The sequence below is a fragment of the Callospermophilus lateralis genome, chromosome 13 (genome assembly GCF_048772815.1).
Source record: "Callospermophilus lateralis isolate mCalLat2 chromosome 13, mCalLat2.hap1, whole genome shotgun sequence".
Lineage (NCBI taxonomy): Eukaryota > Metazoa > Chordata > Mammalia > Rodentia > Sciuridae > Callospermophilus > Callospermophilus lateralis.
The window spans coordinates 39,544,651-39,560,864 of NC_135317.1; the positions used below are offsets into that span (position 1 = coordinate 39,544,651).

Genomic DNA, 16,214 nt, shown 5'->3' on the forward strand with positions numbered 1-16,214 from the left:
CAATTTTTATTTGGGTTTTTTTCTTGTTCTTATTGCATATTAAATTTATAAAAATTGCATATAGTATAATATAGTGTTGTATATCATAATACGATAGCTAATGTATTTTGGGGAGATATTATTCTTAGCTCACATTATTGAGTTCTAAGAATTCTTTGTATATTTTACTTTTCCAATCAAATGTGTTGGAATCCTCCTAGCATGGAACCACCATGACACCCCCCAGGGTGCCTTGACCTCATTTAGGACAATTCTACCCTCTGGAAAGCTCACCTCCAGGCCTGCCTGTCAGAATCATACCCAGGGCACATGCCATCTCCTCCAGGGAGCCTTCCTTAATTCCTTCCAAGCACACAGCCTCTGCCCTGTCTGTGATTCCAACATTAACTTGGATCCCCCATATTACTTTTGCTAGCCTGCCTTGTTTTCTTATATAACTATATGGGTAACAATTTAACCTCAGTTGTAAATTAACCAGGGACCTAATTAGCTCATCAACTAGTCATCATTGTATTCTTTCAATAACTTATCATAGGATCTTCAGAGTATCTAGTAGGAATTAGCAGGAACACAGGATGCCTGTGACTTAGAAGCAGACAGGAGACCAACACCATAGGCGAGGTGAAAATTCAGAGAGAACAGACATAGCAGTGTTGGTGTCTTTCAGACCTCTCAGATCTGCAAGCAAGTTCTGGCTATCAGTAACTGCCCCCAGTTCATCCTTGACCTTAACTATTGATGAGTTTTAACGTATACAGCATATATATGATGTACATTCTATGCTAATATTAATATGCATTTATATTAATATATATCAATAAGGTGTACATTTAGTAATATGCTATATATGACATTAATGTACTTGCTGTGTTAATGATATAATAGTAGTAGTAATATATTAATGATACAAAATTAAATTATAATAATATTTTATCAATTGTGTTACTTGTCAAACTCCAGCATTACCTAATCTACATACATATAAACAACAAATGCAGGTTTGTATTTATTTGTGTTAAGCGGCCTTTTACGACATTGTGTTTTCCAGGATAGGGCTTCCTTCAGGCAAACTTTAGTCATTAGTAGAGGTCAAATTGTGCATTATATTTGGTGTGACATTTTAAATTTTTTTTAACTTGTTCTTTTTAGATACATGTGGCAGTAGAGTGTATTTTGACAGATTATACATACATGGGGTATAACTTATTCTAATTAGGATCTCATTCTTGTGGTTGCCTGTGTTCATATATAAATACACCACCTGTGAAACGCAAGATCGTATACACAGAATGGTGTGGCTTTTAATTTTTTAAAAAGAATTTCAATTTTTATTTTTTATGCTTTTAAATAAAAATCAACTAACTAGGAAGGCTTATGGCAAAAAATAAATAAATAAATAAAGTTTCCTGTTCTATACTTCTCTGTGAAAGAAACACCTGTAAGCACTGTTGGTTTTTATTCTCCTGATGGTTATGTCTTCATCTCTAAATCATTTGTTAGGTGTCTGTTTCTTGAATTTTTAAAACCTTAAAAGTCATCAATTTGTTTCCTGCTGTAATTGACATATACAAAGAATGACTATAAATTTTCATCTGCGACGGAAAGTTCTTCTCGTTTTCTAGCCAGCACTATTCACTTCTTTGGATTCTTTTATTTAACTAGAAGTAGCAAAAGGAAAAGAAAAGATAAATTTATTTTAGACCTTATTTACTGCACAAAAGCAGCATAATTTGGTCTATAGCTGTATAAATTGTAGACAAACTCTAATCTCCTTCTAGAAAAATAACTCCTTAGGTGTTTTTGATATATTTTCCTCATGTAACTACAGCTTATGGAAAAGCACTAAAAAGCTGGAAAGGGTTTCTGTGGTTTTCTTAAAGTAGTCATTTTCAAGGTAGTGAAAAGGTTCCAGGTGATAATTTAACAATTCTTATTTTCTAACAGCATCAAAGCAGTGATAGAAGTACAATGATTATAAATTGACCCTTGGAAAAGGAAAAATATCAATGAAAATGTACAAATTAAGCCTATTACGAGTATACCCAAAAGCAATCTTTTGCCTTCCAGTTTGCTGACTGCTCTCTTTGTTCCCTACAGGATGGATGACATATTGATTGGGGCACCCCTCTTTATGGAACGTGAATTTGAGAGTAACCCTAGAGAAGTAGGGCAAGTCTACCTGTATTTGCAAGTGAGTGCCCTCCTCTTCCAAGACCCACAGGTCCTCACAGGCACCGAGACTTTTGGAAGATTTGGTAGTGCTATTGCGCACTTAGGGGACCTGAACCAGGATGGATACAATGGTAATTCAAATTACTGCATGGAAGTTACTTATGTCATAATTTCATGTTACTGCTGCATCAAGGAAACAATGGGCACTTTAAAGTATACATGTGGTGTAGGCGGTATAGTTGTTATTGCTGGTTTTTAATAAATTATTAAAATCTCAAGGCAACTTTAAGTTTTTATGTTTTGACTAATGTAGATGTTACATGGAAATTTTCTCATGTTCAATTTAGGAAGTCTCACAATAGTTCTCAATAGTGACTTGAGGGCAGCTAGAGAAACTTCTGTATGTAAAGAGTCAAGACAAATAAATACATATTGATATATTAGCAAATATATTGTCTTCTGACTAACCTATATGTTTTATATACAGTTTATGCTGAAATGTGATTGGTTTATAAACTCCATTTTAAAGGCATTTTCAATGTTTGCAATAAAGTAGTGCTAAATTCCTAGTGTAGGGTTGCAGTTCTTTAGGTTGGAAAGTCATGGATGCCTTTTGAGTATCCTCTTCTCAGAAAAATATGAAAGTTCACACAAAATTTTATAGACATTTTCAGGACTTTTCAGTTAAGAACCAATAGTAAGTTTCTAGATCAAAGTCGAGAATATAACAGAAACTCGTTGTACAAAAATAGTCTTGGAAGTATTCACATCAGATCAGAATTCATTTGTACTTTTGACAAGTGCTATCCAACTCATGCTTTCTTTGAAAATACAATTTTAGTTAAGTACAGTGGTGCATACCTCTAACCCCACTTCTTGGGAGGCTCAGGCAGGAGGATCACAAGTTCAAAGCCAGTGTTGGCAACTTAGTGAAGACCTATCTCAAAAAAAAAAAAAAAAAGATAATAATAATTAAATTAAAAGGGCTGGTGGTATAGCTCAGTGAAAGAGCACCCCTGGGTTCAATACCCAGGGACATAAAAGAAATTACTATTTCTGGGCAATGTGTGTTTAGTAATTTTTTAAAAAAAATACTTTTAGTTGTAGATGGACATAATACATTTATTTATTTATTTTATGTGGTGCCAATAAGTCGAACCTAGTAGCTTCCAAGTGCTCTACCACTGAGCTACAATCCCAGCCCTAGTAATTTTTAAAGTACCAGAAAACATATTAAAAGCTTATGACTCCACGAACTGACAAAAGACAAGTTCCCCTTTAAGTGACTCGCTGCTGCTTACAGTGCCTTATTTCCTATCACCCAAGTGAAATAATAATGTACAATTATCTATGACTGATTGTATTCATATTTTTTTTTCTCTTAAGCCCTTTACAATACTTTTAAGAGCTAAAAGAAGCATTTTTAACCCCATCAAAAGGGTCTTAGACTCTGAGCCTTGAGATTGGGAGTCCTAAGTAGGCAAAATAACGCCACACTACCTGTGCTTAACAGAGGGGACAGAAATCAAGTCACTGACTCCGAGGAAGAGAAGGAAGAGTGCCTTCACCCTACCCCACTACCATGTCCCTTCTATGAGGTCTGAATTCTGAGATCATTTATGTTGACCTGCTGAATGAAAGCAGACTTACAGTCCTCATGAATGTAACTGAAACCGAGTCCTAGCTCATTCCGTATCCTCTTTGACCTAGGAACAGAGAGAAACGAAGGAACGTTGCAAACAAGGGACAGAGCCATGGTCCACTGCCTTAGCCTCTTATGTGACCATGTTGGGGGTATTCTTTTTCAAATACAATGATGTATTTATACTTATGGCTCAGGAAAAACCTGCAAAACAATGAGGCAGGTGAACTGTATGTGAGTGGGAGTCAGGTTCTGTGGTTCTCTCTAGGTTCCCCAATATCCTCGACTCTTAAATGGGTCTTGCCTAGCTCATAGGACTGGGTAACCATTTAACAGTATCAGATTTAAAAACAAGGTGTTTTCTTTCTTTTCTCTTCTTTTCTTTTCAAAAGAAACAACTCTTAAGTACTCACAATGGTACTTATCTGGTCCACCTGCCCTGTGATCTGTGATCTGACCTGGTTTCCTCATTCCCTACCAAGCTCCCCCATAGGTCATCCTTGGGCAGTTGACTTCGCTTGGAGTGTTCTTCCCTCTAAGTTTCATGTGGTTGGTTCCTCCTTGTCTGTTAGAGTCTGTAAACAAGTCTGGATGGCGCCTGGCAAAATGCCAGAGGGAGTGGTTTGTGAAGTAACTCCAGCGAGCCATTAAGTGTGGAGATTCCTTATTGGTTGACTGATGTATCTAGTTTATGTTAATTAAGATAAGCTGCGTGGAATGTATATATACTGCTCCTGCCCTACAATAAAGGGCTCCCACTCCTCCTGTATCAATCTACACAAGTTGTTCGTCGCCCCCTGGTTATTTTGCTGCAGCTGGACTGCGGCACTTGTCCCTAGGCTTCAGTTTCTCTGCAGACATGGCAATGCCACCTCTGGTCACCTAATCTAAAACAACACTCCCACCACTTCCATTTATATCAACATTAAGATTCTCTATACAGCATTCATCACTTTTGATATTTTTTTGATTATGTCTCCATTCAAATTGTCTGTTACCTGCACCAGAACATACATTTTTCTGAAGACAGGCAGAGACTGAGTGTCCCACTCACTGTTGTACCCACTGCACCCAACATGTAATAAATAAATACTTGTCAGTCGATACTTGTCAGATGGATAAAAGGCAACAGATAATTTTTCTGTTGCTGCAGTACTACTGAATCCTCCTCCTGAAAAATGTAATAAACCCTTTGGATTTCAAGATAATTGCTCTTTAATTGTCCTTATTGATTTCTAAAACATTCTCCTTTATTTCAAAGTATTTTTCTATGTCTCTATTTGTAGACATCGCCATCGGTGTGCCCTTTGCGGGCAAGGATCAAAGAGGCCAAGTGCTCATTTACAACGGGAATGAGAACGGCTTGAACACCAGAGCATCCCAGATTCTGCAAGGAGCGTGGGCCTCCCAGACCATCCCTTCCGGATTTGGCTTTTCTTTAAGAGGAGATTCAGACATTGACAAGAATGATTACCCAGGTAAGGTTTTCTTCCTTTTCCCATGTGAGAGTCTGCTTCCTGGCAAGAGTCCATTCTCTGGAGAGTGGATCGTGTGTAAGCAGTTCTCTCATAAAGACGAAGGTCGAACTTAAACACTTTCATAAGAATTTGAAGGAAAATAAAACAAACTTTCCCTTTCCAGGCAAGAGACAACATTAAAGAGGCAAGATGGTTTAAAAAGCTGCAGTCGACATAAAGCTTATCAACTTTGCAGCCCCAGTTTTCACTGAAACCCTGCAGTAATTTTGTCTCTATTGACAAAGACAGTGTGCATCAGACACCTTTCTAGAATAATTTATTTTAATCCAGTAATTCCCATGTATGTTCACAGTTCCAATTAATCAATAGATAAGCCTCAACATTTTCTGTCATAAGACTCATGTTTTTAGAGCATAAGTATTTTCCAGCCGCATTTTGGAGCTTTCCAAAGATAGACTGAATACTTTAAGGAAAAAAAAACAAAACAGTGGTTCGTGATGGGAATCATAAACTCTTCTTGATTACCTAATTCAAATTGAAATTCATAAACTGCTGATAGATAATTCATGTTCTGTGCATTCCACATCAAAATAGGGGTTTGTCTTCAAGGATTATTTCAGTAATCAGAACTTTTAGTAAAGAACATTAGGCTCCTTGGTTTTATGGTTCACTTTTTATTTTTATGTTGGTTATTTTTAAATGGTTTCAATAAATGCTGAGAAATCATTAATAGTTAACTGACAGCTTCAGCTATTTATTGAAACCTTGTCTCTTCCCACTAGTGCCTCCCCTAATTGGGAATTTTCCATATGTTTCCATATATTTTCCAGGGTTTTCTCTGGTTTGGGGCAAGAGTCCAATAAGCTGACTGCCTAAATATACATCATTAATTTTAATATGTTGGCTTTCTCTTCTCCTCTGGGATTAGGCAAAAAAGGAAAACATTACACATTTTTATAAATTTGCCAGAAACCTTTCACAACACCAACATAGATGTTGTAGTGGGCTCAAAGAGGATTTGCTATTATGTCATATACTAATGCTTTCTACCTATGGTAATGTCAAGAACATTTAGTTATTTTCCTAGGTCATGATATATTAGTATAGTCAATGATGGTTAGTTTTACTTTGGGGGGGTGAGGGTGAGAAAGGGGATCTCCTGCATAATGTATTCTAATTTTAAATAATTCAAAAATCTAGATCCCTTATGTTATTCCTACCCAACATATGTCAGGGTGATTAATGAAATTCAACTCCTGGGTTGCGATTTAGGTGAACAGTTAATTTAGGAAGTTCTTGCTATTCCTTAGGCCTGTCTTAGGCTTCCTTCCCTCACTCTCAGTACCAGGGGACTTGACAGACAGAATGGCTCTGCCTGCCGTCAGGCAAAGGAAGTGAAGGATGTGTTGCTCAAGAGAGGAGGAGACTGGAGTCCGGTGGAGACACCATTTGCCGTGTCTAATGAGGAAAAGGAGAAGGCACTTTGGAAGTTTCACTTTGGCTTGGTGTGAAGAGGGGTTGGCAGGGAGTCGCACCAGTGTAGATAACAGTGACCTGGATCCCGGGAGTGGCAGTGCAGATGTGGAGAAGTAAATGGTTGAAGAGCTTGTTGGGACATGGAATCAACAGGATTGGGTGACAACTGTACATGGGGGACAGATGAAGGAGAGGGAGGCTTTTATAATGACTTCCAGTTTTCTGGCGTTGGTGACTAGCTGGCTGGTGGTGCCATTTGTTGAAACAGAAAATACGAAGGAGGACCAGAAATTTGGAGAAAATAATGATTTTTTAAACATTGGGAGTCTGGGATAACTTGGCCCACCCAAGGACAGGTGGGATGCCCCAAGCAGTGGGAGGCATGGGTCACAGCCAGAACTCCAGGTGCTGAGGGAGTGGAGGCTAAAGTGGTATCTGTGCTTGATGCCAGTTAGGAATAATTCAGATTCAGCAAGATTTCTCTGTCAGTGAATTACCCTCTGGAGTCCTTGCTCAAAGCTTCTCGACCCCTCTGAACATGCTCAGTGTTCTTTTCTCAGTTCCACCAACTACATGCTCAAGACATGAAAGATCATCTTCACACTGAGCTGAGAGATAATTCTCTTTGTATCTTGGCTCTTTTCTTGCCTTCCTCCAGGCAATCCATAGAATGGAAGAATTTGCAAATTCATGAAATACTTAAATCTTGCAAGTGCAAGTCTCTTTTTGGAACACAATAATATAGTTCTTGAAAAAAAAATTCAACATGTTGCTGAATATTATGTTTGTGATTTTTAAAATATTTTATGAGGAAAATATTGTTGGCCTTTAGAAATTTTATAATCATTTGGTCTTAATTAAAATCATTACCAGAAGAAAATGTACAGGCCCTGTAGCCCTATATACAAGCATCTCCCGTTTCCCTGATTACTTCCAGAACCTGAGCTAATTCCAGGACCAGGGCTGCTGCAAATGATGTACAGGTTATGACGAGCCAAGGAGCAAGTGGGGGAAGACTCATATTCTGGGGGATTCCTTAGGCCTGTCTTCCACTCAAGAAGGGGCTGGGGCACATTTTAAAATTCACATGCCTTTTTCAAATTCACGTGTTCTCGGTGGCTCTGTTCCAGTTCTTCCATTCTAAATAGACCAGAAACAAAAATCCCAGATCTCATGACTGCATCTGCCTGGTCACCTGCAGGATCATGAGGAAACAAATGCAAAGTCAAAGAGATTAGAAATTCTGAACTGACACAAGTCAAACCACTTGGAATCATTATGAAATGGAACACACCTAAGAGACGGTGCTTCCCATCAGTGATGACATGCAGCGCGGCTCCTTTCCCCACTCCTGAGATGAACCGGCATGTTTTCCCCATTTGAGGTACTACAGTGGTGAGCAGCCATATAAAAACAGATTGCACCGTCAGCCTTCTTTGTCCTCACTGTCTGGGCAGCTTGTGAGGAACCAACTCAAATAATGCAGAGCATTCCCTTTGCCCAACTCATAGATAACACAGTACTCTACCTGTTTCACAGAACCTGGCTGCTATTTACACGGAGAAAGAGTAGGGAGGAGTGAGATGCTTTATGTTTGCTTACTGTGCATGATAGCTGTTTCATCTTACACACTGTCTAGAAATCAGTTCACCTGGTACCTGAATTAACTAAAAGCACAGGCATGTAAAAAGATGTATGTCTACACATTCTAGGATGATGAGAACAGACAGCCCAGGTTTAAAATTTGACCCCATTGCTTTCTGGCTGTGTAAGAGTAATAAAATGTCTGGACCTCTCTGAATTTCAGTTTCCTTTCTATAAAATTAGATGAGAACAGGCTGGTGTAAAAATGAAAGAATTGAAATGTCATGGGATCTGTTCTTCAAGCTACGTATGTTATGTCTTTTAGCAAGACCACTTGTTTTGGGAAGGAATGCCAGAGAACTCAGGCATGGGGTCAATTATATTGTTAATATTTTTTGTAATTATAGCAATTATAACTACTGATATATTATAAGTCCAAATCATACTAGCACTGCATAGAAGATACATACAGGGCATATCCATTAGAATATTATCATTATCCCTTCATACACACAGATACACTCATACATATATGTGTATGTGGGTTTATATTTGTTTGCATGTATGTGTTTTCACATAGCAGGAGAGTGGTAAGACTTCTTTCTTTTTGAAAAACATCTAACTAATATAAAAATAACCTTATTAAAGACTTCCATCAGGGAAAGGGAAACCAGATGCCTGATTTTGAATTCCCACCCAACACTGGTTCAATTGGCACTCAACGGGTTATTTGACATTTTTGAGTTTCCATGTCCTTATCTGGTAGTACAGAGCTAAAAAGACCTACTTTGCTTGGGTGGGGGAGTGGGGTGGGTTGCACTTTCTAAGTTGGGAGAGGATTTTTACAAAATGTCCTGAATAGCTTAGAATAGCAAAGAAAAGAAATTTGATTGCCACTCACAGAATAGAAACCACTTTACTTCCCAGTCACGTTGGGCTCACCTATGATTTTGAAGAACTGTAGTCAAGGATGTTAGAAACAAACAGCCTGGGTTTAAAATTTGACCTCACTGGTTTCTAGCTATGTAAGAGTAAGGAACTGTCTTGGCCTCTCTGAATTTCAGTTTTCTTGTATATAGAAATAGACAAGAATATATCGGTGTGAAAATGGAAGGAGATAACTTTATGATATAAAATGAGATCATATATTTAAGTTACAGTGAGATTATATAGAACTTGTTTAATAAATAGCAGCTCTTTAAACAACTTTTTAAAACAAAACTGTATATATTTTGGAGGCATTCTTTTTCCTATACGCAACTAGTTGATATTCTTTTCTTTTGCTCAAATAAGCAAACTTCCAGGGTCTCCAAGTTTAACGTACAGTACATTGGCTTCTTCTGCCCCAGAGTAAGGATATATCTGTTGGAACCCTGCTGGGTAGAGAACCATTCAAAAATTCCTGTTGCTGGACCCTCAGTAGAAGGTCCCCCCAAGATCATGAGTTTGCTACCCCAGTGTGACAAAATCCACCACCATTCCTCTTCACTCCCACCCCAAAGTGAGAGATGAGAGACCAGGTACTTCTCTCTTTCCTTACTGCTGTGCTTTATAGGGGGCCAGGGAGAGAAGACGCTCTTCCCTCTCAGCCCCTTAGTCATTGAAAAATATTTGATTACATATAAATTAGGTGGGAACTAGTGTGATAACAATGGGAATTGAAGGAAAGGAACTAACAAAATGGTGTAACTGAAAAATAGACTGTACTGGACTTACCGGTTGTAGTGGAAAGCAGAAGAACAGCAGAAAGTAAGAGGTGACTGTAAAAGACCACCTGGAATTTTGAGCAGGATACCTGAGAAAAACACTGTCTCAAGGACATACATGGGGAGATTTATGGAGATTTGATTACAGAAACATGGGCAGTCATTTTCTTAATGTCTAATGTATCCACCCAGTTTTTTTTTTTTTAGACATTTTTTGGTAACAAATATTGTCACGGGGCACACATACAGAAATAGGAGTCATAAGTATTTGCATTTCTAGCACCCAAGTTATTTTTCTTATTCAAAATATGAATGTGTTCAGGTTCCCATGTTGATGCTCCTTGGAAAGCTAGGATTGACCAGAAGGATGTCTTACACACATTAATTGAACGAAAGCATTTCAGAGGAAAAACAGCTGTGATGGTCAGGATTCTTAAAATTCAATGATCTAGTTTAATCCCGTTAAACATAGTTGCATAACAACACCATCTGCTAAATGCAGAGCCCAGACATGAGAGGGTGGAGGAGAGGGAAGAGGGTAGGTTTTGTTGAGGAGCAGAAATCTTTCAGGCAATAAAAACCGAAGGAAAACATGGGCTGGATGCCAAGACTATCACTGTTTCATTCAGACCTCTAATATACAATGATTATATCATGAAGTCATTTCATACAATTACACTCAGTGAAATAAAATGACCCATCATCTGTTTTAATGAGGGGTGTGTGTGTGTGTGTGTGTGTGTGTGTGTGTGTGTGTTGTAAGCACAATAAGTGAACAAGAGAGAGTCTATATTCAAGAGGAAATGGGGGGGGAGCTTAACTGAAGAGAATGATGCATTTTAATTAACTTTGAGCTTTCTTGAAATTGATCAAGTTTAGTTGAACCAAGTTCAAATCTTGTAGTAAAAGTTTATTTTCACTTCTCAAACTGTTCCTCAGCTTTGTATGAAAAGCAAAACATTACATTCCTTTAGAGCAAGATTTTCATAATTTCATTATAAACACATTAGAAATTAGAATGTTACATTTCTTATAAAAATATCTTATGAATTTGGATTGAATTGAATTAATTATACTGAAAAAGTTCATGGACCTGAAACAAGTAGTGTCATAAAGTAGAAGTAAAAAGGAATTGGGAGGTAAAGGGCCTGAGTTCTAGAACCAATTCTCCCAACTATGATGTTAATAACTCAGCTTCTCTGGGCCTTGTTTTCCTACCTAGAAGCAAAGTAGATGTATGAATTGCTTTTTTTAAAAAAATTTAACTCTAAAATTCCTTGATTCTATTATTCTAGAAAGACCTAGATATTCTGCCTCCACAGCTGCAATTTTGAGTGAATTACTAAGGATTTATCTTTTAAGAGATTATACAATACTCTCTTAACTGTTTCTTGGACAAAATTCTAGACTCACAGAAAAACTGATAAGTCCTTCACATGGCTTTTCCTAATAGTAACATCTTGTATATCTATAGTACAATAAAATATTAACTGATCAATAGATCCGTTGGAAATTCTACAAAATTTCATCATTTGTTCCATTCATAATTTTTTTAAGTCCAGGATCCAATCTAATATCCCTTGTTGCATTTAACTATCTCATTTGCTTAGTCTTCTGTACTCTATGAGGGTCCCTTGGTCTTTCTTTGCTGTCACAACTTTGACACTTTTGAAGGGTATTAGCCAATTTTCAAGCGTATCCCTGAATTTAGGTTTGCCAAATGTTTGCTCACAACTAGGCTGAGCTGATGTATGTTTGGCAAGAATACCACACAGGTCATGCTGGGCCCTGCATCATGGGCCTGGAGGCATGAGGTGATATCTGTTGTCTTTGGCACTTCCATCACTTGCTAAGGGTGCTATCAGCCAGGTTTTCCCAGGATGTTTCCCCCTATCTCTGAAGAGCTATTATGAGACTATACAAATATCTCATTTCTCATCATACTTTGGTCCACTAATCTAAGCATCCACTGATAAGTCTCACCTGTAACAATTATTACTGCCCAGTTGCGATTTTCTCTTTCCATCATTCCAAGGCAATTTTTGGAAGTGATTTGATCCAAATTAATTGGAGCATAAATGGAGAAAAAAATGTTGAAAGGTAAATTGGGGATAGATAATTAAAGGCCTTGAATAGCATGCTGAATAATTGATACTCTTAGGAAAACAATGAGAAAAGGCAGCATCTTTTATAGTTCAAAATGATGTTTTAAGGACTTTAGTCTTAAGCAATGAGCAGAATGGGTTGTAACAGAAAAGAAACTTGAGTTTGAAAACATTAAAGACTCCCAGGTGAGAGTGATGCACTGAATCAATTGAGTTCAGCTGGAGGTGTTTGGAAGCGAGAAGCCCAGGTCCACCCTCAGCTCCTGCTGGTGAGAGCTGGCGGATGATTGCCCTGTCTCCCTTCCCTCAGACAGCTGGGGAGCATCCTGCATGCCTTTAAGAGGTCCTGTCCATCTCATTAATTTGGAATGAGCCTTTATACTCAGAAGTGTGTTGGAGAAAATATTTAACAACCAACTTTCCAGAGCAAAAAAAGAAAAAGACAAGATTTGTATAATTTACCAATTTTCGCGGTGCACATATCGCCACCGTGATTGATTTCAAGCTGTATTGACTCCTCTGTGGTAAGAGTTATATCATTGCTCTATGTACAGCTCAAACGAACCTGGCATACCTACGTACTAGTGCCCAGGCATCCACAAACACACTCATCTTTTATGTTTATGATGTCTTTCCAAGGAGGAAATTCACAGACTGAGCTTGAAAATGACTCTGGTCTATAGTTAAAATTGCATTTATGAAAAACCAAAAGAATATTATCTGCAATTATTTTCAAATCCAATAGCATAGTATGCTGAGTTTTTTCTCCCCAGGCTTAGATTAAAACACAACAACTTGGGAACTGTCACATCTCTGCAACAGATATTTCTATTTTGTTTATTTTGATAAGAAGACCTGTGGGAGCCCCTTTCTGCCTTACTCCTGTTTCACCTTTGATGAGGCAGCCATATTGAAATATGGTGCCCTCCATCAAGGACACAGCAATGACCTTAAATTGAAAACCCAAACCCTCTCACACACCTGAATCATGTTCTAAAACAAGACTTTCCACAAATAATAATCTGTCATACATAATTCACCCTAGAGTCTGCTTCAGAGCAGATTTAAATAATATCCTACTTTAAAGTAGTAAAATATGGCAAAAAAATTCCCTCACCAGATAAGTGAACTCTTGACTATACGTATTTCTGCCACAGGGCATCAGTGAGTAGGAGAAAAATATCATTTGCCCTTCATCTTGCTTGCAAAGGTACAGTTAATAAAAACGTGCTGCCTGGCCATGGTTCCTATCAGGGAGAGGAGGAGGGAGAGAGGGAAGGGAAAGAGCTGGAATAAGCTGTCCTCGTATTTAGAACCTCACATTATTTCTGCCTTTCCACTGACCATTCTCTCTCTAAGTTATTTTAACTGGTTAATATGCAAATTTTAAATCACCATTTAGTGTCATTCTCTTGATGCACCCCTCTGTGTCAAAGTCTCTGTGCACCCTAGCCATTCTCCCAGGAGTTCACTTCCCACTGAGGAACTCAGGTCAAATGTCACTTCCTCAGGAAGTCGAAGTACATGTCTCTCACCCCACCAGACTGGATGCGGTATAAATTGAAAGCTAGGGACAGATTTGGTTTTGCTCACTTTGGAATCCTGGTCTTCAAAACAGTGACGGATACAAATGTCCCCTTGTCAATACTGGATATATCAGTGGATGGTTTATAGGTTTATTTGTGAAGATGTGAATGAGTGAACAGACCAACTTCCTCACAACCACACAGCTTTGTGCATAAATTATTGCTCTCATCTCTTTAGCTCACCAATGCCTTCCAACCCTACTTTATCAGAAAACTATGTAATTCCTGTACAGAATGAGAATGAAAATAGGAATAGAGATGATGAAAATAAACTTTGGTATTCCTCTCCTGGGAGCACAAGATGCTCCAAAGTGGCAGGCTCATTCTTGCCAAACGTTCAACTCTTGCTCCCAGTTCTATCTTAGCTGGGTATATAGGTGCCAATTGCTGTTCAAGTGACTGGATCGGGAGAGTCCATAGCCAGCAAAACGGGAAGAGCACCACACCAGGGGAAGGGGCCCATGTGATCCTTTCTTCACCCATCATGGACCAACACTGAAGCCTGGGACATACTTACACCTGTTAACCTTAGCTTATCCAACCACACAAGAAAAATGACTAGACCAAACTCCCACCATTCAGAATTATTGTGGACACAATTTGCAAACTCCCAAACTACTCTGTTAGTCAATTGCTCTTCTTTCTTAACTCCACTGGCCAAATGGAGGTGGAGGAGTGGAATCAAGCTCCAAGCCCGAGGTCTGGGTTCTTTGCCCCAGACCTGTTTCTGTGCTGTAAGCTGTTGACACAGGTGACCTATGTCTAAAACCACCTCTAAATGAGAGAGAGGCAACTTTCAAAATAATCAGTACAGTGCGAAAATCCCCTTCAGTCTTTTCTGTTTGGAAACATTGTCACAGAATATTGTTCTTTCTGTAGGGTAATCACTGGACACATTTTACTGACATTTTCCTGTGATGACATTAGTGCCTGTTACCTAAAATCTATCAACCCCTAAAAGATGCTCATAAGAGAGTGCAAAAACAACAAAAGCCTGGGGTCCAGCCAGGCCTCAGATGAAATTATGGAGTAGAGGAAGCTCACTGGGGGATGCCCAGTTCTTCTCTTCCTCGGCTTCTTTCCTTTCTGTCCCTAGAGCTGCCTCACACCAATTGTAGGAATGTGTACTATTTCCCTTAATCAAATGTGCGCTAGGGAAGGATATAAAACTCATAATATCTTCTTCAGGATAGGAGTGATTCAGGAGCTGTAGGTCTCACTAGAGACTTTGATTCAGTGGGTCCTGGTCTGTGTTTTTAACATGATCCATTGGTGAGTTGGTTGATGGACACTAAGTACACTGAGTGCTGGGAGTACCTGTGTGCTTGGCTTCTCTTTAAAGACCCTATCCCCAAATCCAGACACATTCTGAAGTACTACAAGTTAGAACCTCCACATGTGACCTGGGAACGGGCACAATGCAGCCCACAGCACTTAGCAAGCCTGGAAACCCCATGAGGTTCCAATCATAGACGTTTCTCCATCAGGTTGGACGTCAAGGGAAGTGTCTTGTGAGCTGCTGGGCTCTTCTGGAGTATGAAACCATTCCCAATAGGCAGCTACTTATAAATGACACTGGTCTTACAGAAACAAACTTTTCCCTGGGATATTCAGTAACTGACTGGACAGCACCCATAGTGTTCGTTGGTGTGGTCACGACAAGGACAAAATGAAATGCCTTTGACACAGTGACATGGAATTCAGCAAGTGGATCAGTAGAGCAGAGTAGGGGAAGAAATAATCCTTGCAGCCACAGGATGTTAATAATGTATAGAAAACTATTTTCATAAGGCAGACTCATCGTTTGATATTTCGCTCTTTCTTTTTTGTGGGATTTTTTTTTAAAGGAAAGCAAACGCTTAGTAAATTAGAATGTTGCAACCTAATACCATGTTCAAACTCATAAATGTTTTTCTTCAGAGTTCATTTGGAAGCATTTCAGTCAGATTGTTAGGATTATTACTTTCTGGGATAAAATCATGCATTTTTTTTTCAAACATTTCTTCCTCAACTCATAACCTTCCCCTCAGTAATACTTTGTATGTTGCAATAAAAAAGCAAGGAAGACAGACAGCCTCTGTCTATTTTTAGATTAACACATTTGCCAGACTTAAGGAGACTTATCTAAATGCCTCCTTCCCACAGACAAGAGCTGTTTTTCTAGTGCCAAACACACCAATGTCATAGCCCACTTCCAAAGGGACATTGCCAGATTTACGTGCCATCTTTAACCACAGCATTTCATACCATGTCTCTAATCCTGTTATTTCTCTTAATATCATCATCAAATGAAAGCGAATAGACCTTGGTAGGTCAAGTAAATGACTCCACTTGACAACCTTCATTCATCTTAAAAATACTTGGGTGCTAGGGAAAGAGGCTTACCAGAAATGGAGCCCGGTCAGTTATGGGCAGTGTCTGGAGGTGATTCTGTGGGGTGAAGGCAGAAGAAATGCCAAGACAGG

General features: G+C 38.7%; 1 protein-coding gene across 1 annotated transcript in view; it reads left to right on the forward strand.

Moving 5' to 3' along the window:
- The window catches only part of Itga8 (integrin subunit alpha 8), a 168,056-nt gene that overhangs the window by 60,740 nt on the left and 91,102 nt on the right, over positions 1-16,214 (forward strand). Inside the window, exons 12-13 of the mRNA XM_076873117.1 lie at positions 2,098-2,303; positions 5,101-5,292. Of these exons, the coding sequence (XP_076729232.1) occupies positions 2,098-2,303; positions 5,101-5,292 (398 nt within the window). The remainder of the gene's footprint in view (positions 1-2,097; positions 2,304-5,100; positions 5,293-16,214) is intronic.